General features: G+C 48.5%; 1 protein-coding gene and 1 long non-coding RNA gene across 5 annotated transcripts in view; one reads left to right on the top strand and one right to left on the bottom strand.

Moving 5' to 3' along the window:
• Nucleotides 1-13,819, bottom strand: part of HDHD5 (haloacid dehalogenase like hydrolase domain containing 5) — a 19,819-nt gene extending 6,000 nt beyond the window's left edge. For 2 of the 3 annotated variants that reach the window (XM_070618923.1, XM_070618924.1), the window contains exons 1-4: nucleotides 8,994-13,819; nucleotides 3,302-3,505; nucleotides 2,073-2,185; nucleotides 429-522 (exon numbers count right to left, since the gene is read on the bottom strand). In XM_070618923.1, coding sequence (XP_070475024.1) covers nucleotides 429-522; nucleotides 2,073-2,185; nucleotides 3,302-3,505; nucleotides 8,994-9,434 — 852 coding nt within the window. In that variant the 5' untranslated portion in view covers nucleotides 9,435-13,819. Of the gene's footprint in view, nucleotides 1-428; nucleotides 523-2,072; nucleotides 2,186-3,301; nucleotides 3,506-8,460 lie in introns of all 3 variants that reach the window. The other variant, XM_070618925.1, reaches the window with a different exon arrangement.
• LOC139083314 (uncharacterized) lies at nucleotides 9,190-23,740 on the top strand. 2 transcript variants are annotated; one of them, XR_011539939.1, is made up of 4 exons: nucleotides 9,190-9,624; nucleotides 10,217-14,735; nucleotides 18,687-18,880; nucleotides 22,973-23,412. It is a non-coding gene; the product is annotated as an uncharacterized lncRNA (long non-coding RNA). The 2 variants fall into 2 exon arrangements; XR_011539940.1 differs by lacking the exons at nucleotides 10,217-14,735; nucleotides 18,687-18,880 and having other exon boundaries at nucleotides 9,207-9,624; nucleotides 22,973-23,740.

Raw genomic sequence — 23,740 nt, 5'->3', positions numbered from 1 at the left:
CACTCAGAACCGCCAGTCGCTTCTAGGCATGCTGTTTCTCACAAGGACAACTCTCTGTAGCATGCGTCAGGATAAGGTGCAGCAGTGAGTAACTTAAGGTTAATGATTCGCCCAAGCAACACTGGGAAAGCCAGCTGGGAAAATATAAAACTATTCATTGGAGATGCTAGGGCTCTGAGAGGAGTTCTCAGCTAATCACACACAATGCAAAAAGGAGAGGCCTCAGGAGCCTGCTGCTCCTCTGGGCCATTCTTGTACATCTGGGGAATGAAACCCTTGGCCAGATGGGCCTCTCCAAGGAGGCCGCTCTGCAAACACACAGACGAGATGCACTCTAAGCGGGGGTGGTCGTCAGGCCAGCGAGAGGAGCCCCTGCAGGAACAGGACAGAGCTGAGTACTGAGATCCCTGGGACATGCTTCTTAGTACCGTGGTCTTTGGCCGCCGCTGGAGATCAACCATGTCAAGCACAGGGAAGGCAGCCCGCAGCTCGTCCACAGTAACCACATTCTCGAAGCCCAGTCTAGAGCAAGATCAGGGAAGCAAAACTCGACAGTTCTGGGGGAAGATGCCTTTAAAGTGGGGGGAACCAACCTAGTCCTGATCAAACCAGTCCACCCAATCCCCAGACAGAGCCCAGCAAGGCCGACACCGATCCTGAAGGTGCTGGCAGGTGGGCTGTGACAGCACAGGCAGAGCGGGATGCGCACCCCCAGGGCCCAGGGACCACGCCAGGCACTCCCAGGGAACAAGGACATACAAGACCCTGTGTCCTCACAGAGCTCGCCACACGCCCAGAGCCCATGAAAGCAGCGCTCTGTGAACAGGGCTGCCGCTGCCTGCCGAGGAGTTCAGGAGAGAGACTCCTCGGGGGGCTGGGCAGGTGGGCAAATGGTCAGAGAGAAGTTACACTTGAGCTACATCTTGAAGGATGAACCAGATTCAGCCAGGAAGGGGAGAACCTGGTGAGGGGCAAGCCAGCTCCAGCCCTCTCTCTCCCAGCCCTGCCTCCATTTTCCTGTCCTCTACTGACACTTGCAATCCTAACTCGACATGGTTTCAGATTACTCTCAAAATGAATCCCCCAACAACGCTGCTTCCATCAGACCACCCCAGTCAGCAGTAAAGCCTGCACTGACTCCGGCTGCCTCATAAGCAAGTTCACTTACTTCTCGCGTTTACTTCCCATTTCCTACCCTAGGCACCACCTTCCCTAATCTCTCATTCCCCACCCGGCCCATTCCAGCCTCTGGCTTCAGGGTTCCTCACCATCCTTCCTCTTTCCAGCCTCCCTGGCTACTTCCCCTGCGTGGGGAACTTTAACTCTCTGGTGCATGGCCACCCCCTCCACGAAGTCACAGGTAATCCTACTCCTGAAACAGGCTCCCTCCCCCGACACCTGTGACTCTCGGAGCCTATGCTCTCTTCCTAGTCTTCCATCCTATGCTGTCTTAAATACTCCTCTGTTTATGGGGTGTGATTCCTGCGTCCCCAGGTATGAACCCCTTGATAAAGTCACAATCCTGCTGTGCTTTTCCTGGCCTCCTTCCCCCTTTAGAGCACGCAGCACAGTGCTGGTAACACAGGAAGTGCTAGCACAGGTTTGTGGAATGAGCAAATGAATAAGCTGCTTGAGAACAGGACCCAAGTCTCCTGCTTTCTGAGTGTGCAAAACACAGAAGGATGAGTTCACTGCAGATACTTAACACTGGCTGATAAGTTGACTGAGCACCCCAAGGAACAGCACTAGCGCAGCAGTGCCCAAACCTGATTACAGAATCGCCTAGCATTCTTTTCTTAAATACAGATTGCTGACTTTTATCCCAGACCTAGTGAATGCAGACTCCCCAGGGGTAAGGCCCAGCATTCTATATTTTAAGCTCTGCGGGAGGTTCTGTTGCAGTGGCATGTGGCCTGGCTTTTGGAGACCACCAGGCCCAGGACTGGCCATACCAGGGAGCCCTCCTCCCTCCCTCAGAGCCCACCACCTATCCCCTGAGCCCTGGCAGCCTGCGCCCGCCACGCCTCACTAGTCCTCCCTCGGCAGCCAGGGTGAGAAGCACCAGAGGATACGCTCGCGCATTCTCCACCAGCGGGCCCTGCCCGGACACCAGCATCCGCCTCCTGTGGTACTGTGAGAAGAGCTTCATGGGGCTGTGGGAGAGAATAACCTGGTCTGGCTCCACCTGCAGGGACAGCAAAGAGACAGAGGAGAGCAGACAACACAACTGTAGAGGGAAAGTCATGGGGAGATGGGTAGCAGGCTCTTTCACCTAGGAGGGGGGAAAACCTACCAGAAAAAGAAGAGAGAAAAGCCTTTTCTGGCACCCAGGACTTCTAGAAACTATCCAAACAGGTGTGAGAAGCATCTAATTTGGTTCTTGCCACACAAAACAAGAAAGCAGGAAACGCCAGGGGCCATGGGTTCTGACTGCTCCCCAGTGCTGTCCTGCTCAGCTCACTAGCACCCTCTGTGTGCCTCAGTCCCCTAACTGGAAACCACAGGGTTTGCGTGCATTCTTCGTCTGTCATAGAAACCTCCCTTTGACTTTGACTTTGTCTTTTCAGTTCTACTTAAAGACTTAGCTTTTTGACATTTATTCTAACTCCAACAATGCAGCCTTTACTCAGAATGTTTTGGAACTCTTTCTGGAGAGCAGAGAAGGAAACCAGCTTTATTCCTTCACTCGCTGTGGTCCTCCCCAAGCAGTGTCACCAGCCAATCAGCTACTTTATTTACTGTTTGGTTCCAAAGGACTGTTTCCAAAAACTAAATCCATCTTTCACAAAGAACACGTAACGCTGGGACACGGCCTGGAGCTGCAGGCGGCGGAAGAAGGGCTGCTTTTGGGGAAGCGCTCCTTCAGATGCGCGTTTCATTTCTGAGGAACAAGGGCTGTTACGTCAGAGTCCCACCTGTCACATGGAGACTAAGGCGAATGTGACCCTTCCTTTCCAGAGGCTGACAACCCACAAGACAACCCTGATGCCCAGAAGAAAAGAAATGGGCACAAAGACAGGAGACTCAAGCTGACAAACACATGAGCAGGATTTCTGGGCTCAATGTGTATTTATAGAATAAAAAAATGGCCCTACTGTTGCGGCTCTGCTCATGAGGCTGGGCTTGAACTCCAAGGCATTTTCCCGGCAGTGCTGGAAGATTTGTACTGACCCAACTGGCCACGCCCTCGGGTTTCTCCACACTGTGCCCCAGCCCAGGGAAGGAGCCTTGGTCAGAACTGGAGGGGGGGTCCCCGGGGAACCAGGTCCCTGGGCTTCCAGGTCTCTGGCGGCCTCCTGACCTTGAACCCCAGCAGGGCTGACAGCTCCTGGGCTTTGCCGTGTTGTAAGATGTTTCCAGCATTCGTGACAAAGACCACGGGCACCCGCAGCTGCCCCTGGGAGTCCAGCAGCCTGCGGAACGCTTCCAGAGCGGCGGGGATCACTCTGTGGCCCCGCACCAGCACTCCATCGATGTCCAACAGGAACCCAAAGGTGGGCGGGCTCTGCACAGGGGAGAAGAGAAGCAGCACTGCCCAGGGCCAGAGGCAGAGGGAGGACGGAGAAGACCCTCACAAAGAGGGGCTCCACGCCATCCTCAGGTCGGCTGGCGCCCTGGAAAAGCTGCGTCAGTGCAAACAGAAAATGAGGACATGGGGTTTCTGATAAGACAAGTCCAACTATAACAGAGAATTATTCTTTTTTCATGTATTTTTAAGCATATAACTATTTTGCTAAAATTATTTTTGCTTAATTAATATAAAGGAATTTTTTAACTGGAAAACAGAGAAGTTCAATAACAAAATCCCAGCACTTTAACACAACCAATTAATATTTTCCTTCCATCTCTCCTTTTTCTATTCTTATGTTTGTCATGTGGCTACTGTACGTTATGTGCAAGTTTGCATCTTGTTCTTTCTGCTTGACACAGAAGCATTTTTATCTGTTACAATAGCCTTCATAACTACCATTTCTTTCTTTCTTTATTTTTAAAGATTGGCCCTGAGCTAACGTCTGCTGCCAATCTTCTTTTTTTTTCCCCTTCTTCTTCTCCCCAAATCCCCCTAGTACATAGTTGTATATTTTACTTGTGGGTCCTTCTAGTTGTGGCATGTGGGACGCTGCCCCAGCCTGGCCTGATGAGCAGTGCCATGTCTGAGCCCAGGATCCAAACCGGCAAAATCCCGGGCTGCCAAAGCAGAGTACACGAACTTAACCAGTCGGCCACGGGGCCAGCCTTGCCTTCATAATCATCTTTTAAAATTTTGTTTTATTATAACCACATACACAGAGTTTTTAAAAAAAACTCAACTGCTACAGATGATATAAAAATTTTTTTAAAGTTTCTTGCTTCCTTCTTCCACCTAGTGCTATTCCCTCTCTTGTATATTTTCCAGAAACTTCTTACGGATATACAGTATATGAATTTCTTATCTTTTAACTAACACGATGGCATTATGTTGTTCTTTCTTTTCCATCTTACTTTTTTTTAGCTGGTATCTCTTGGTTATCTTTCCATATCAACACACACATCTCTACCTCCTAAACTTCATTTCTGGTTAACTAATATTCTGAGTGAATAACCCACTAACATTCTATTTCCCCTATTTTGGACAGTTAGGTTTCTCCACATTTTTGCTACTACAAATAATGCTATAAGGAATCTCTTCATGCTTCCTGATTTTTCCATATTAGGGATTTTTCCATATTAGGGATTTTTCTTTAAGCCGGTACTTAAAAGTGGGAGAAAGAAATCAAGAGTGCAAACATTTTAACAACGTAACACCTACTGACAAATTGTTTTCCAAAAACATGTACCAACTTATGTAGCTACTGGTAATACACTCTACCCTTGCCAATATTGATTTTCACATATATCAAAGAGTTTATTAATTACCAAAAGTCTTATTAATTTAAAAGTTTAAAAAACGTTATCTCGGGGCTGGCCTGGTGGCGCAGCGCTTAAGCAGCTTATTCCGCTTCAGCAACCCAGGGTTTGGCGGTTTGGATCCCAGGTGCAGACATGGCACCGCTTGTCAAGCCATGCTGTGGCAGGCGTCCCACATACAAAGTAGAGGAAGATGGGCACAGATGTTAGCTCAAGGCCAGCCTTCCTCAGCAAAAAGAGGGGGATTGGTGGCAGATGTTAGCTCAGGGCTAAATCTTCCTCAAAAAAAAACAAACAAAGGTATCTCATCTTGATCTGCATTTCCTGGATTTATAAAGTTGAACACTGCCCTCTTTTAAAAAATTCAACCCAGGGGCCAGCCCCGTGGCCAAGTGGTTAAGTTTGTGCGTTCCGCTTTGGCAGCCCAGGGTTCACTGGTTCAGATCCTGGGTGCAGACACAGCACGGCTCATCAGGCCATGCTGAGGCGGCGTTCCGCATAGCAGAGCCAGAAGGACCCACAACTAGAATATACCACTATGAACTGGGGGGCTTTGGGGAGAAGAAGAAAAAGAAAAGAAAAAAAGAGGAAGATTGGCAAGAGATGTTAGCTCACGGCCAATCTTCCTCACACACACACACAAATAATAATAATAATAATTTGACCCATTTCTTATTTTATAAACTGTTAGCATACAAGATGTTTTTCAATTGTCAAAAAAATCCAACCTAACCTGTTTACAATTTTTCTTTTGCTGGTGCCAAGTAGGTCAAGCCATCCTGACCCCACACACCTGCTCTATGCACAGGCTCCTTCTATGAGAAGCACCCAAAACACAGACGAACCACACTCCAGCGCCTCACTGCTTAGTTGAGAAGAAAGAACAAGCAACAGGTCTAGAAAATACTTAAACCCGCTAAAACTGCAGCATTTTCACAAGTGTAAAATCAATTTTAAGTACTTAACTTCTGAGTAAACGAACAGAAGTAAACAGGGGTAGTTTCTTAGAAGAGAATTTTGAGCTAGGCAATGAAAGAGTTAAATATATGCATTCACGTAACAAATACCCCTTGAGAGCGCCAGCAGCAGCAGACCACCCAAGCAGGCAGAGGGGGCCTCTGCCTACAGTTCAGTGGGGAAGACAGTCCAACAAGCAGCCACAGGGCAGTCTATGCTGAGTGCTACATCAAGAAATGAGGTTCCCCTCTGAGAAGCTGCATCAGGGGTACCTAAGCTGTGGCAGGTGAGAGGATTGGCCATCACAGGTCTCCCAGGTCAGTTTAAGGACTTTCAAAGAGGAAAGTGGCACTATCAGACCCGCGCGGTAGAAAACTCTTGGCTGCAGAGTGAAGAATGGATTGAGTGGACTGAAGAAAGTCAAGTTGAAGGGATCAGATGGGACCAACTGCAATCCAAGACAGAGACGACAGTGGCTTTAACTAGGTAGTGGCAACAGGAATGGAGAAAAGGGGGAAAATCATACATAGGAGGCAGAACAGCCAAGACCTGGAAACAGTCAGATGTGGGGACAGAAGGAGGGAGCGACCACAGGGACTCCCATGGGTGTTTTAGCTTGGGAACATGGGAGGGGGGATGCTGGTATCACTCATAGACTCAAGAAACTCTGGAAGAGCAGCAGCTATGAGATCAAGGAGGGCAGAAGATATGTCCCACCTTGGACCTGCAGACAGGCAAGTGGCCAAACCAGCACTGGACAGAAGGTCCTGGAGACGAAAATCTGGAAGGTCAGCTCTCAGACAACAGCTGAAACTTGGGAGCGGAGAGAGAGGAGAGCCTGAGAAGCACACACAGACTGTGAGCCGAAGTGAGGCTCCTGGAGAACAGGGAGAACATCGCCCTTTAAGGACGGGCCATGTCAGAGCCAGCAGGAAGAGCGCGGAGTAGCAGTCAGGGACAGGAGGAAAAGGAAGAGCATGTGGGGTCAAGGAAGCCGAGAGGGATGAGCTTCTGCAACCAGTGAAACAAGGAATGGAGTGACTGCAAAGTCACGATCCATCTCCCCTCCTTTAACAGGGAGGACCCCCCAGGAGGCGGTCTCCCAGCTCCTGCACAGCCGCCCAGGCTCAGACAACAGCTTCAGTGCCGAGCTGGAGGTGGGAAAGGACACTGGAAAAAGAGCAGGAAAGCAACTCCAATCAGCAAGACAGCACTTCTGACCACCAGCACACAGAGCTGCCAGGGAGAAACTGGTCAAGTCCATATGCCCTGCAGGAAATGCCTAAACAGTGTCTGGATCTCTTGGCTCCAAAGGCAGATTCTGCTGCACCCCGAGCTAGAAATGTAACAAACGTACATTTATTTAATCTTCATACCAGCGCTCTGGGGACGACTGTCCCTATCTCCAACTGACATTACCTACAAGAGGGACCTGTTTATACACGGTGTGCAGTACATATTCACCGGATAACTGACTGATGAATGAGAAACCAAATTCAGAGAGAACAAGTCAAAGGTGACCCCGTTCACAAATGCTGGATTCAGAATTCAGCCTCCAACTGCACTCACAGCAAAGTAAGCTCTTCAGCAGCCCACACGGCAGCACCTCGGAGCCAGGAGGGGATCCAGGAGGTACCAGGTCGGCCCTCAGCTCCCGCCAGGCCAAGCCATGAGTGCTCGTTCTCCTCTGTACTCAATGTGCTCTCGCACCCGACGGCCCTCAAAGATCCCCGGAACCCCTCCCTGTTCCTCAACAAATCCCACTAGAACAGGAGGCCTCACTTGGGGCCCACAGATAGACTCAGGGGGCCATAACTCCCTTAAAACTCTATGTGCATCTGTCCTGGGGAAAGGAACCACAGTTCTTTCCAGATTTTGTCTTACTCTTCTCAAAGAGAATCACTGCGGGGTCTAAAGGGGAGACCAGCTGTGATCCACCTTTTAACCCCCAATGTGATACAATGCTCAGACCCTCGGCAGTGCTCACTGAAGGCTGATGAATGCCGAACCACCAAAGGATGAAGGGTTAGGGGGAAATAAGACAGCCCTTCCCCTCAGGCACCTCCTGACCACCTGCCAAGGGGCAGGTGGGGCCTCTGGAAGGCAGGTCCCTGGGGTAAGGACTGTGCCATTGTAGCACATGGTCTGCCCTCCTTCTTGTACTGTATGGACACAGGGCATTCGGTTCTGAAAGTTCAAATGCAAAATGCATTTACCTATAATTTTCAGACAATCACGGACAATTTTGAAAGGACTGGATTTTAAGAGATATTAAAGAATTATTAATGTTGTCAGGCATAATGGATTGTGATTATGTTCAAACTGTCCTTATTTTTTCAGCGGTACACACAGAATTTAGGGTTGAATTGAAATGCTGTGAAAGCGTTTTACAAATGTAAAATATTATCATTATTACATACAGAAATTGTGAATTTAGAAGACAAAATGAGCCTCTTTTTTAAAAAACTGACCAGGGGGAAGGGAGGGTATGGCTCTGACTACCTTACAAAGTCCTGGCACAGTCGTCTAGCAGCTGCTTGACCTTAAAACAAAAAGCACTTCAAAACTCGACTCCAAGCCTCAGCGTCCTTCCTAAGACGCCGAGGCCTCTCCTACCTCCCAAGCCGCTGAGAAAATGAGACACCCAGCGCAACCTGGCGCCCCGCGCAGCCCGTCCTCGAGGCCAGCGCGCCCGCCGACGGCGGGGCGCTCCCAGGGCAGCCCGGGGGTCCGTCGCGAGTCCCCAGACCTCGTGAAGCTGCACTGTAGTTGAAAATCATCACCAAAGGCTCTCATCGAGGAAATCAAAGAGGCAGCGCAGGGATGACACCCTGACCGGGAAACGGGAGCACGGCCGCCACCGGGGGACTCTGGGGACGCGGAGCGGCAGGAAACGCCCGGCGCGCGGTTTGGGATTCTGTTCGGGTCTCGCTGGAGAGCCTTTCCTCCCAGCGCGCAGGCGCGGCAGGCCGCCAGGCCCGGTGAGGCGGGCGCGCCGCGGACGGCCGCGGCCGAGGCGAGAGCGAAGGGTTCCTGGGGTCAAGGCCGTTTCGCCCGAGGCTGGGGATGCTGGCGCTGCGGGGCCGCGAGCACCGTCCCGCGGCGCCCGGCCCACCCCAGCCCGCTCCGCCGGAACCCGGCGTCCTCACCTGCGCCGGGCCCGCAGCGTAGCCCCTCCCGGACCAGCGGCCCCGAAGCCCCAACGCCGCGCGCGCCGCCCACCGCCAGAGCCCGAAGCCGCCGAGCGCAGCCATCCGGCCCCGCCGCGCGCACGTGCACACGGCCGGCCCGCGCGGCCCCGCCGCCCCGCCCATCCGCCGCCGGGGGCGCGCGCCGGGCTCGCCCGAGACGTCTTGGGAGTTGTAGTCCCGCGTGTGTGTCTCGAGGCCGGGCCAGGGCTGCGCGCGGTGGGGGCCGGCGAAGGGAAGAGGCTCGAGGTCTCGCCGCCTTCTACACAGAGCCCCGGGGTCAGCGGGCCGGTGTGTACGGTTGCACGGCCCGTGTACCTGCTGACTTCCTGAAACGTACGCTTCAGGCCCAAGTCCCAGCTGCGTCAACCCTCGATGACTTTCAGGGAGAAGAGAAACCATGAGGAGGGAACTAAGCGGTGTTTGCAAGGAGCGGGTGGAGGAGCAAACCTTTCTGCTGATGTTGGAATCCACTGAGCCGCAGTCAAGGAATGCTCATCGGGTGCCAGTTATTCATTCTCGTATTCTTTCAGGGAATATTCGCTATAGTTCTTCCTGCCTGGTTCTGTGCTAAGACCTGGGGAGACTATACGTAAGTAGACCCCGTAAACTCACACCTGGGGGTGGGGAGGGTTGAGACAGGACTATAATACAAGGTCCTGAGATAATAACTGTCCTGAGAGAGGGTCGGATAACTAAGCAAACACATACTGAGCACAGCCGTGTGTCCCCGCCATTTAGAGTGTGAGGACGCTCCCTTCCATATCCATTGACCCGTCCCTAGATATAGTTATACTAAGAACGGGTGAGCCTGCGGTGTATTTAGCACCAGGAGGAGGAAGAGAGGTGGGGGACAGGGATAGACAGGGACTCTGCTAACTCAGAGATTAGCAATACACTTTGGTCCTCAGCTTTGAAGGCCAAAATCATTTTTTTTTTTTAGATCTCCTCTCTTAGCAACTTCAAATATGCAGTACAGTATTATGACCTATAGTCGCCATGCTGTATATTGTTTTCCCATGACATTTATTTTATAACTGGAAGTTTGTACATTTTGACTCCCTTCACCCATTCCCCCAACCCTCTGGCAACCACCAGTCTGTTCTCTTACTCTATCTATGAGCTTGGTTTTTTATTTGTTTGTTTTGTTTGTTTTTTCTTTCTCTGTCTGACATTTCATTTAGCTTAATGCTCTCAAGGTCCATCCGTGTTGCTTCAACTGGCAAGATTTCACTGTTTTTTATGGCTGAACAATATTCCATTGGATATTTATGCACATTTTCTTTATCCATTCATCCATCAATGACACTTAGGTTGTTTCCATATTGGCTATTATAAATAATGCTGCAGTGAACATGGAGGTGCATGTATCTTTTTGAGTTAGTCTTTTTGTTTTCTTCGAATAAATACCCAGAAGTGGTATTGCTGTATCATATGGTTTGTTCTATTTTTAACTTTTTGAGGACCTTCCGTACTGTTTTCCATAGTGGCTGCACCAGTTTACATTCCCACCGACACTGCACAAGGGTTCCCTTTTCTCCACATCCTCACCAAAACTTATTTCTTGTCTTTTTGATAATAGCCAAGGTGTGAGGTGATATCTCACTGTGGGTTTGATTTGCATTTCCCTGATGATTAGTGACGTCGAGCATGTTTTCATGCACCTGTTGGCCATTTGCATGTCTTCTTTGGGAAAATGTCTATTCAGATCTTCTGCTCCTTTTTTTTTCATAATGATTGGCACCTGAGCTAACATCTGTTGCCAATCTTCTTTTTTTCCTATTCTTCTTCTCCCCAAAGCCCCCCAGTACATAGCTGTGTGTTCTAGTGGTAGGTTCTTGTTGCGCTCTGTGGGACGCCACCTCAGCGTGGCTTGATGAGCGGTGCTGTGTCTACACCCAGGATCCAAACCAGCAAAACCCTGGGCGACCAAAGCGGAACACACGAACTTAACCACTCAGCCATGGAACTGGCCCCTTCAGCCCATTTTTTAATCAGATTCTTTGTTTTGTTGCTATTGAGTTGTATGAGTTCTTATATATTTTTTATATTAGCCCCTTATCAGATAAATGACTTGCACATATTTTCTCCCATTCGGTAGGTTGCCTTTTCGTTTTTTTGATGGTTTCCTTTTGCTGTGCAGAAGCTTTTTAGTATGATGTAGTCCCACCTGTTTATTTTTGCTTCTGTTGTCTTTGCTTTTTGTGTCAACTCCAAAAACTCATCACCAAGACAGATGTCAAGGAGCTTACCACCTTATGTTTTCTTCTAGGAGTTCTTTGGTTTCAGGTCTTCCATTCAGGTCTTTCATCCATTTTGGGTTAATTTTTGTGAATGGCATATAGTAGTGGTCCAGTTTCATTCTTTTGCATGTAGCTGTCCAGTTTCCCAACACCATTTATTCCCTTCCCCATTGTATGTTCTTGTCTTCTTTGTCATAAATTAATTGACCATACATATGTGGGTTTATTTCTAGGTTCTCTATTCCTTTCCATTGTTCTGTGTGTCTGTTTCTCTGTCAGTACCATACTGTTTTGATTGCTATAGCTTTGTAATATAGTTTGAAATCAGGGAGTGTGATGCCTCCAGCTTTGTTCTTCTTTCTCCACATTACTTTGGCTATTTGGAGTCTTTTGTGCTTCCATACAAATTTTAGGATTGTTTGTTCTATTTCTGTGAAAAATGCCCTTAGAATTTTGACAGAGTTTGCATCGAATCTGTCGATTGCTTTGGGTAATATGGACATTTTAACAATATTAATTCTTCCAATCCATTAGCACAGAATATGTTTCCATTTATTTCCATCTTCAGTTTCTTTCATCAATATCTTATGGTTTTCAGTGTATAGATCTTTCACCTCCTGAGTTAAATTTATTCCTATTTTATTCTTTTCGATGCTATTATAAATGCGATTATTTTCTTAATTTCTCTTTCTGATAATTCACCATTAGTATATAGAAATGCAACTGATGTTTGTAAATTGATTTTGTATCCTGGAAGGTTACTGAATTTCCTTATTAGTTCTAACAGTTTTTTGGTGAAGTCCTTAAGGTTTTCTGTAAATAATATCATGTCATCTGCAAATAGAGACAGTTTCACTTCTTCCTTTCCAATTTGGATGCCTTCTATTTCTTTTTTGCCTAATTGCTCTGGCTAGGACTTCCAGTACTATGTTGAATAAAAGAGGCAAGAATGGACATCCTTGTCTTGTTTCTGATCTTATAGGAAAAGCTTTAAGCTATTCACCATTGAGTATGATGTCAACTGTGGGCCTGTCATGTATGGGTTTTATTATCTTGAGGTACCTGCCCTCTATACCCACTTTGTTGAGAGTTTTTATCATAAATTGATGTTGAATTTTGTCAAATGTTTTTCCTATGTCTGTTGAAATGATCGTATGATTTTTATCCTTCATTTTGTTAATGTGGCCTATCACATTGATTGATTTGTGGCTACCGAGCCATCTTTGCATCCCTGGAATAAATCTCACTTGATCATGGCATATCATCTCTGTAATGTGCTATTGAATTTGGGTTGCTCATATTTTGTTGAGGATTTTTACGTCTATGTTCATCAGGGATATGGGCCTGGAACTTTCTTTTCTTGTGGGGTCTTTGCCTGGTTTTGGTATCAGGGTAATGTTGGACTCGTAAAATGAGTTTGGAAGTGTTTCCTCCTCTTCTGTTTTTTGCAAGAGTTTGAGAAGGACTGGTATTAACTTTTTGAATGTTCGATAAAATTCACCAGTGAAGCCATCTGGTCCTGAGCTTTTGCTTCTTGGGAGTTTTTGATTACTGATTCAATCTCCTTAGTAGTAATTGGTCTTTTCAGATTTTCTATTTCTTCATGATTCAGTCTTGGAAGGTTGCATGTTTCTAGAAATTCATCCATTTCCTATAGGTTGTCCAATTTCTTGGCATATAATTGTTCATGTTAGTCTCTTATAATCCTCTGTATTTCTGTAATATCAGTTGTAACATCTCTTCTTTCCCTTCTGATTTTATTTATTTGGGTCCTCTCTCTTTTTTTCTTTGTGAGTCTAACTAAAGTTTCATCAATTTTGTTTATCTTTTCAAAGAAACAGCTCTTGGTTTCATTGATCTTTTCTATTGTCTTTTTAGTCTCTATCTCATTTATTCTATAACATAGTCTGCATTCACTTTTTTATGCTCTAGTATTTGTTATTTCCTTCCTTCTACTAACTTTGGGTTTCATTTGTTCTTATTTTTCTAGTTCCTTGAGGTGTAAAGTTAGGTTATTTATTTGAGATTTTCCTTATTTCTTAAGGTAGGCATTTACTGCTATGAACTTCCCTCTTAGAACTGCTTTTGCTGCATCCCATGAGTTTTAGTATGTTGTATTTTCATTTTCATTTGTCTCAAGGTACTTTTTTACTTATCTTTTCATTTCTTCATTGACCTATTGGTTATTAAGTAGCATGTTGTTTAATCTCCACATACTTGTGAATTTTCAAGCTCCCTTCTTGTAATTGATTTCTAGTTTCATACCATTGTGATCAGAAAAGATGCTTGATAAGATTTCAATCTTCCTGAATTTGTTAAGACTTGTTACAAAAATTATTTGTTAAGAAACAGACAGCAATGCAATAATAGCTGGGGACTTTAATATGCCACTTACATCAATGAATAGATCATCCAGACAGAAAATCAATAAGGAAACATTGGCCTTAAATGACACATTAGACCAAATGGATTTAACAGATATATACAGAACATTCCATACAAAAGCAACAGAATACACATTCGTCTCAAGTGAACATGGAGCATTCTCCGGGATAGATCATATTTTAAGCCACAAAACAAGTCTTAACAAATTTAAGAAGATTGAAATCATACCAAGATCTTAATTATGTCAGTTCACCCATGGTTAAGCAGGATCTGGAAGACTGACCCACGTTAGCCAAACCTACAATAAAACAACACATAAATTCTGCCAGAGGACATAGCTTTCCAGATTGGGATGTTCTTACTTTCTTCCTGCTTTCAAACTAGCTAGAAACTTCTTTAGTAATTAGAAGGTTTCTTGGTGTTATATGTTTTAAAATATATCCACTTGGAGACAGCCCCATGGCCAAGTGGTTAAGTTTGTGAGCTCCACTTCAGCAGCCTGAGGTTCACTGGTTCGGATCCCGTACTCGGACCTATGCATTGCTCATCAGGCCATGGTGAGGCAGCATCCCACATAGAACAACTAGAATGACCTACAACTAAGATATACAACTATGTACTGGGGCTTTGGGGAGAAAAAAAAGAGGAAGATTGACGACAGATATTATCTGAGGGCCAATCTTCCTCACAGAAAAAAAATCCACAATTTATTTGACAATCTTCTTCTCAAAAGGTGGTGTCTAATTCCACTCCTTTTGAATGTGGGCTGGAATTAATAACTCACTTTTAATAAATAAAGTGGAGCAGAAGTGATAGTATGGGATTGCCAAGGCCAGGTCATAAAAGATACTGTGGCCTCCACATTGCCCTTGTTTGGATCACTCATTCTAAGGAAGTCAAATGCTGTGTCATAAAGACACTCAAGCAACTCTCTGGAGAGGCCCGTGGATGGGAACCTGAAGCCTCCTGCCAACAGTGAAGTGAGACAACCATCCTAGAGGCAGATCCTTCAGCCCTGGCAGACACCTTGGCCAAAACCTCTTGAATGACCCCAAGATGGAACTTCCTGGCTAAGGTACTCCTTAATTCCTAACCCTTAAAACTGGGAGATGAAAAGTGTTTGTTGTTTTAAGCTACTAGGTTTTGGTAATTTGGTAACAACAATTGATTACTAATAAACTTGGTGATCAAAATTGTGCTGTAATCACTACTATTCATCTCGAGGGGTTCTCAGGGGTGTTCCCTCTCTGGGTCCTCCTGAGACCCTTGAGCTTTGCTCAAAGGACCCACCTCTCCAGAAAAGGGGCAGAAGTCTCTCCATCTCACCTTTTCCCTCTGTGTACAGCACTGACAGAGGAGCCTGAGAAGGGGAGCTTCTGGAACAGTCCATACAAGGACTCTAATGGACAAGGCCTTGTGGGAGATTGGGGTTGGAGGGGAAATAGGTAGTTGTTCAAAGGGGTCCACTTGCAAGCTCCAAGTTTCTTTCAAATCTACGCTCCATTCTACTACATTGAATATCCCTATTTGTTTTATTATAAAATTGTGCCATTACCCCCCTTCCCACAAATTAAAATTGGCATTCTGAAGGAGCTACCTTTTACCCTAAGGCCCCCTTACTCCTGGCACACAGCTATAAAGCCCTGAGGGTATGTGTGGCTTAGTCTGAAAAGCATGATTTTGGTCTAGTTGCCCTTCACGTCAGTTACAGCTGAGTCTTTTCCACATAAAAAGGCATTTAAGGATATTGGGGGGAAATTGACATTTTATGCTTCACACCAGAAGGAAGCAGACAAAAGGAAAAATCAGAGTTCATGAGTTCCTTGTAGAAGAATGGGTGGGATGCTGCGGCTGGAAGAAAGAGAGTGGAGAACAGGTAACAGACAGCAGAGACTGGTGGACCCGGCTGGTGTCAGTAAAGGGACTGCAGGAGAGTTCCAGTCTCTCTCTCTCTCTCTCTCTCACACACACACACACACAACTTTCCCTGGTCCCACCCACTCATCCTTGCTGAGGGACAATCCTGAGAAGAGGTGGAGCTCCTCTCTGTCAAAGAGAAACGCTTCCTCCCCTCTCCTCCTGTGTCCCAGAGAAAGGGACTTCTATTATTAAGCCTCCTGGCCTCTCTCCCCCTGGGGCAGAGGACGGGTGGCGTACCTGATGGGTGAGCTTGTAAGAAAGTACTGAGCATATGTGCCTCAGTCCTCTCTCCCCTTTGGGAGCTAGCCCGCCAAGGGGACCTGGGTGTTTGTTCTGTCCCTGTAGTGAGGAGGGCTGGGTTTTACCCCTGTGCCAATGATGGCTGATGAGAGTAATTCAAGGGTAGCAAGCCCATTTTGTCTCCCAAATAAACCACATTCTCCGAGAAGCTTTTAACAGAAATAAATCTGACATCTCTTCCATCTATCCTCAGTCTGTTTTTCGATGGGGTTCGATTTGAGCAGGAAAGCGAGCACCGTTGTTTATTGCCTTACCCTTAGAGCCCCGACAGCAGGCTTCCCCACCAGCCCCAGACTAGTGCCCGCACCATGCCTTCCCGTACCCCATCACTTAATGGAGGAATTGGCCACAACCTGGTGTGAGATTCTGGGCAGGGCCAGCTCCAGGCCCTCAAGGCCCTCTGGTGGCAAGGAATCACGTTTGTCACCCATGATTAGGACTGACTTAAGACAGGCAGAAGAGGGACTCCGGAAGTTGGACTGATTCACTCCGCTGTGTAAGCGACTGGCCCTCACTTCCACCCTGACAGCATGACTTGCAAGTCGGCAGGAGGGAGGGGCTCCAGGCACCAGACGGCAATGACAGGGGCTGAGCACAGGCCAGAGACGGGCCTGAGGCTGGGGCCGACTTCAGTACCCCACAGAGCCTCCTGCACGCGGCCGCTCCTGTGTTCTCCAGCCCACCTGTCTCCCCTGCTGGGAAAAAGTCAGGCAGGGCAAGCAGTCATGTTAATCCTGGGCTAAGGGTGACAGGACCCTTCGTATGGCTGTGCCCCGGGTCTGGAACAGGAGGTGACAAACTACTTCCAAGGTCATGCCTGAGCTTCCCTGGGGCCAGTGCTGCAACTGGAGTGGGGGTGGAAGTCCTGGTCGGCGAGCTGGGATGATGACCTAGTCTCAGACCAACTACGTCACCCGTTTGTAGCCAGGTAACAGTTACAGGAACACTTTAAACCTCCTGGCTAAAGCACTGTGTCATCGGTCCCATACCCCAGACCTTCGCCCTCCCTTTCCCCACTGTGGAGAGGGTGTAGGGTGACTTTCCGACATCTTGACCCATCTAGAGTACAAACTGAAGAACCCAGGGAGCCACTTGGCCTAGCTGACAGATCTCCACACAGCCCCATGCCCCTGCTCAGGTGCTTCTGTCTCCCCCCACCTGCCAGTGTTTCCCGCCTTAGCCACATCCTCTTGTTCACTTCCTGTGTCCATCCTCTCCCCCACCCCCTCACCACCTGTTCCAGGGAACTCCAGCCCGAGAGAGGCCGGGCGGCCCGAGGCGTGGGAGGGTCTGGCTGTCCGAGCATGAGCTGGGTCACGCTCCACGTCCAGGCAGCAAGGAGGGAGCGCCTCGACTCAGGACTTGAGTGCGGCTCAGCCTGTGTGCCCAGCCTGGTTCCCTTGGCCAGGCCTGCACCTCTGTCCAATGTGTCCATACTGAACACAGCTCGATTTCTGAGGGGCAGTGAAAAGGACAGGAGAGGAGCGAGCAAAAGAAAAGGGAGTCGAGGGGAGGAGAGGAGAGAAAGGAAGAGGCAAGACACAGCTGATCAAGGGAACTTTCAAAGCCCAACAGAGACGTGACAGGAGGGAGGACAGCAGAGTTCTGAGCATCTGGGGAGCAGTGACATCCAGCGAGCCCTGGGCTGCGCTCCTCGCCAGGCCCAGGGGTCCAGCCTCCCTGCTCAAAGCCTGGCCCTCCTTCCCCTGGACTCCCTGCTACCTGCCTCCCGGGCAATTTAAGCTCCCCAGCCTTTCCCCAGACCCAGTCCCCAGGCTGCAGCGTACTTCTCAGTCAGGGCGGTGCCATATCCTGCAAATATGGCTCCCCACCCATTCCCTCTCCCGCAGCGCCCTGAGGGGACATGGGGAGCACTTACCACTGTGGCTCAGCCCTCACGCCCTCCTGCCTCTGGTCCCCAGGGAGCCTCTGAGCAGAACCAGTGGGCCCATCTGTGAGCTCCATCCTGGCTGACCAGCCCACAGGTGCAGGCCCCAGAGGAGGGGAGGGTGTTCAGGGGCCGTGGCAGGGGGCAGTGCCTGGAAGTCTCACTGTCCTCTGGAGCCCAGCCCCATGGTGGGCTGACAAATGGGGGTGCCGGCCCTGCCCAAGCCTGACGGAGCTGATCCCCTCTGGCTGCTGCCCTGCGGCTCCAGCCTGGGTGCCACAGGCCGTTGCTGGCTGCTCTCACTGGTATGCAGATGGGGAGGAGCACCACCTCAGAAAGAGTCCTGATGAAAGAATCAGATTAAATCTTATCAACACTCTAGATCCGACCACCAATTTACAGGAAATACAGGGGCCAGGGGAACATGGTGAAGAATAAGTGAGCTCCAGACTGGGAATCCTCTGCAGGACAAGCAACCTGGTTTCTCCACCAAACAAATCTTAAAAAAGAAAAGAAAAGAAAAAGAGAGCAGTGACAGACAGCTCCAGAGGTGTGGCTGAAATGGCACTCAGTTATCCTTGTTAGAAGTCAGAACATGACCTACCTGTAGGACCTGGACAGCAATAGTGAGCCTCAGGATGGAGAATTCACAGGTGGAAGTCAGGGGTTACAGTACCACAGGAGTGGAAAGAGAGAGCCACGTGCACATCCACCCTGGCCCTCCCCCTGCCTTAGTCCCTGTTGCTACTTTCTTGGGAGCTCTGGGGGATGGTCTGAAGGGTAGAGCCAGGATTCTGCAACCTGTCACCACTGACATTTTTTTCATGCTTTTTTTGGCGGGGGAGGGGTGAGGAAGATCGGCCCTGAGCTAACATCTGTTGCCAATCATCCTCTTTTTAATTTTTTTTCTCCCCAAAGCTCCAGTACATAGTTGTATATCCCAGTTGTAAGTCATCCTAGTTCTTCTATGTGGGATGCTGCCTCAGCGTGGCCTGATGAGCAGTGAGCTCCGAGCCCAGGATCCAAACTGGTGAACCCTGGCCGCCAAAGCGGAGCACATAAACTTAGCTACTTGGCCACAGACCGGCCCCAACTACTGACATTTTGCGCAGGTAAGTCTCGGTTGTAGACGGCTGTTCTGAGCATCGTGGGATGTCTAGTAGCATTTCTGGCAATAACGCCCCCTCCTGCAGCTGGAACAACCAAAAATGTTTCCAGACATGGCCACATATCCCCGGGGGCACATCACCGCTGTTGAGAACCGCTGGGGTAGACATTCTTCTCACTTCCTGGGGGAGACAGAGAGGGTGACAGGAGCCCCAGAATTCCCGCTTCCCGGACGTGGCCTTCACAGGTCAGGAGGGGCCCTGAGCAGAAGCTGAGCTCCTCGCACTCTCCTCGGGCTCCCGCTCCAGCCTCGCCCTTCCCAGCGTGGAGACGCTTCTATTCTCTCGAGAACCATATCCTGTTGACAGTTGATATCACCCTGATTTGTGTGTGAGGGAAATCTGTTAATTTCTGTATAACCTGGGAGCAGGGACACCTTCCTAACTATGAGTCAAAATTCAGAAGCAATTAAAACAAAAAGGATTGATACGTTCAATTACATAATATTAAAAATCTTTTGTGTGGCAAACAAAACAAAACACTTCACTGCAAAGTCAAAGGACAAATGAAAACTGGGAAAAATCATTTCACTTTATGTCACAGCTGAAGATCTAACATTCCTAAGATACAATACTCCTGAAAAGCAAGAGGAACAAGACCAAAAGCCAAACCCTACAGAAAGATGGGCAAATATAGACAGGCAAGTCACAGCAGAAGACGTAAAAATGACTTTCAAACCTATGAAAAGATGTTCACTTCATCCATCCACAGAGAAACACAATTGCCTATTGTGCTGAGCTCCCATTTCTCATTTATCAGATTGTCAAAAATTAGGAAGCTTGGCAACACACCCTGTGGGCAACACCAGGTGGGAACAGGTGTTCCTATCCACTGTGGGGCTCTGCAAACTCGGGCGGGAGGTCTGTCAATATCTAACAAAACTACATGTGCGTTTATTCCTGGACCCACCAATGCCACTTCGGAGACTACCCCAAAGATAAACTGGCAGAAATACCAGTTCATTTATTCACAAGGTTATTTATTGTGATGTTACTTCTAATTTTTTTTAAAAACTAGAGGGCCAGCCCTGGTGGCCTAGTGGTTAAATTTGGCGGCCCAGGTTCAGTTCCTGGGTGCAGACCCATAGCACTTTTCTATCAGTGTCCATGCTGTGACGACAGCTCACACACAAAAGGAGGAAGATTGGCAACAAACGTTAGCTCAGGGTGAATCTTCCTCTGCAGAAAAATAGAAACAACTGCAATATTCACTATAGGCGATTGGTTGAATACGCCATAGGACATGCCCACAGTGGAACACTGTGTAGGCAAAACAAGGAAGGAGTGAGGTGTCTGTGCAGCTTATGGACTGACCTCAAGTATATATTGTGAAGCTAAAAACAATGAAAGTCAAGGTGCTATATAGTATACATGATATGCTACCCTTTGTGGAAGAATCGGGGACACACAAATACATATTATATACGTATACAGTCATGCGTCCCTGAACGGCAGGGACGCATTCTGAGAAATGCCCCATTGGGCAATTCCGTGGTTGTTCGAATGTCATAGCGCACACTTACACAAGCCTAGATGGCACAGCCTCCCGCACACCTAGGCTGCATGGTCCTGGTCTTATGGGACCACCATTGTATGTGTGGACCGTCATCGACCGAAACATAGTTACATGGTGCATGACTGTAATTATATTTTCAAATATATATGGCTTATGGTTCCTTTGGAAAGATAATTAACTCAAAAAGTTAGTATGTCTCCAGTCCAGCCACTGAGAGTAACACCATGCAAAGAGCATGCCCAGGCCTACTCTCCACGCCTGAAGACTCTGGTCTTTTACCTGCTGGCCTTTGAGCTCTGCCAGTCCTTTCTATTTCAGGTCTATGGCAGCCTCTGTGAGGCTGAGGAAACCTGGGCCTTGGGCAGATAGGCTGCACCCTCGGTCCTCTGCCTGTGCCTGCCAGAGGCTCTCTGCCTCGAATGATGAGGCGCTGGTCTTCCCTCTGCTGAGGTGGGACCCATCTGAGACACAGAAGCAGTTGGCCCGTTCAACCTGACATTGCTGACTCAGGTGCAGGTCTCCTGAAGCAGCATCTTCCTTAGCACAGCCGTGTGCTCATTCCCATCCCTCTCTGCTCACTGACTGCCTATCCAAACCTGGAGTTCACTCTGCTGAGAGCAGCCCGAAGGAGCCAGCAGAGGCCAATCTTCTGGATTCTTCTTTCCTTTTCACGGAACACTACAGCCTTGAATGAGGCATGGTCTGCCTTCCAGGGCAAAGTGGACAACAGGCTGAGTCGATATTTGCTGAGTCGCCCCTCCAGGTTTCCAGCCGGCGATAACTGACTTCTCTGCTCCCACAAAGCCAGAGCCCCGCATGCTAGGTTCCTCCACTTCCTGGGACTGGAGTCGGTGTCAGTTAGGATTAGGGTTAGCTGTGAGAAACATAAAATCCAAAGGAACGATAGCTTCAACAAGAGAAAACTTTCTCTGTTGTGTACATAAAATCTGGAGGTAGTCAGTCCAAGGCTGGCACGGGGATCCATAGTGCCAGGAATCCAGGCTCCTTTCATCTGTTTTCTTCAACACGTCCCTTCCACACATAGTTTCAACCTCATGGTTTAAGATGACTACCTGAGCTCCGACCGTCATATCCACATTCCAGCTACCAAGAAAGCAGAAGGGAGAGAAAAGGGTCAGTCCCTTTTCCCGGAATTTATACACACACTTTTACTCACATACCATTGACCAGAACTTAGTCACATGTCTGCACACAGCTGCAAAGAAGGCTGGAAGCTGTAGTCTTCATTCCAGGCAACAGTGTGCCCAACTAAAAATCAGGGCTTGGGGCCAGCCCAGTGGTGCAGTGGTTAAGTTTGCATGTTCTACCTCGGTGGCTCAGGGTTGGCCAGTTTGGATCCTGGGTCCGGACATGTCACCACTTGCCAAGCCATGCTGTTGCGGGCGTACTACATATAAAGGAGAGGAAGATGGGCATGGATGTTAGCCCAGGGCCAGTCTTCCTCAGCAAAAAGAGGAGGATTGGCAGCAGATGTTAGCCCAGGGCTAATCTTCCTGAAAATAGTAAATTTAAAAAAATAAAAAAAAATTTTAAAAAGGTTTTTTTTATAAATAAATAAAAATCAGGGCTCTATTTCCAAGGCTAAAGGGGTGACCAATACCAGGGGACAATAGCAGTCTCTGCCATATTATTCCTGAAGCAGAGCACAAGAGAAGGAGCAGGCCTCTTGTCTCAGACACCAGGCTGCGTGGTCTCCCAGCTTGTCCTCACCAGAAGCTTCCTCTTCCAAGATTCACTCAGGGTTGGATTTTTATTCAAAAGGATGGCGCCCCCCCAAGCCCCCCAGCTCCTATTGCTTGCCACAGACCGGGGCTTCTCCCCACAGTGTCAACGCTTCCCTGAAAGCAGAGAACGGAATGTCGGCGCCAGGCAGGTCCCTAAGGAAACAGCCACCCGGGTGCCTCCAGGAATAAAAAGGAGGGCTTCCAGCTAAGAGGCCTCGAGGACTGGCCTGATAAGGGTCCCTGCATATGCATACACCTGAGGCACGAGTGGTGGCAGCGCAAGAGGGAGGCTCAGGCCTCAGGGCCAGCACTCTTTTCTCTCTCCACACTGACCTCCCCACATACCAGCCACAGGACCCCTTCCCTCCAGTCAGCAGGGTGGGATCAACCTGGAGCAGTCCACAGCCCTGCCAACGGTCCTCCAGGGGGACAGCTTGCGCTCTCCTTCACGCATCTGTTCTGCTGCCTGTGGCCTGTGGCGTGTTGCCCAGGGGCAAAGCAGGGCAGGGCTTTTCTGAAAGAGGTCTTGGGCCCTAGGTACAGCTCTTGACATCAGGACATGGCTGGGCCAGCAAGGAAGGAGGCAGTCAGGGGAGGCCGTGGCCAGAGCTCCCAGACCAAGGCACCAACACCTCGGCCCTCCGCCCCCTTCAGAGCAGACAGTGCTGCAGGACTTTCTTATCTACTACAGAAGATTAAGTCTGAGAGAGAAGAAAACCAGTTCCTTATTTTTTACTTCAAAATGTTGTTCATATGTTTTCTTCTTTCCATTTTTAGTTCTAACCTGCCTGGACCAGGCCTTTGGCCTATGAAGCAAGACCGCTGCTGATGACAGAGGATTGTTTAGCACTTGTCTGGGGTTGCCTGAGCTGAGCTGTGGAGGAATCAGGGAGAGACTTGTCTACAAACCCAGGAGAGGGCCACAGTGCTCCTGTCATCTGCCCCTTATTCATCCATTGACTGTTAGGTTCTTATTATGGTCTAACGATGTTTATGATAACAGATATCTGAAGACAATGCAGGTGCCAAACTAGAGGAGCCTCATTGATTAAACCATAGCGCCTTCCCACAACAAAACACTATGAGTTAGAAATAGGAAGTCCTCTCGAGGCAGAAATGGAAAGATCCCCAGGCATATTCTCAAGTAAAAAGAGCAAAGCTCAGAACGGTTGTGGGTAATGTGCTGCCTTTTATATCAGAGAGGGGAAAACAGAGTATTTGTAGTGGCATCTGTTTATTTTGCATAAACTAATAAACATGGTGGGGAAAAAATGGGTGGCGTGGGAGAGAGGATGGGGGCAAGTAAGGGTGGAATTAAGACTTCCCAACGTGTCCCTTTTCGTGTTTTCTTATTTTTGAAATGTGATTCTACACCTGTTCAAAATTTTTATTTTAAATATCACAAATGTAAAAATGGTCACAGTCCCACTCCCCCGTCCTGTACTGCGAGCCCTGAATTCGGACGGCGCGCGGGCGTGGGCATTTCTGTTTCCCGCGACACTTTTTGACGTTTACAGTAAATTTGCCACCACAAGCATGATTAAA

This window comes from Equus przewalskii, chromosome 5 (genome assembly GCF_037783145.1).
Source record: "Equus przewalskii isolate Varuska chromosome 5, EquPr2, whole genome shotgun sequence".
NCBI lineage: Eukaryota > Metazoa > Chordata > Mammalia > Perissodactyla > Equidae > Equus > Equus przewalskii.
The sequence above is the reverse complement of the archived record's forward strand: the minus strand, read 5'-3'. Positions and strand labels throughout refer to the sequence as shown.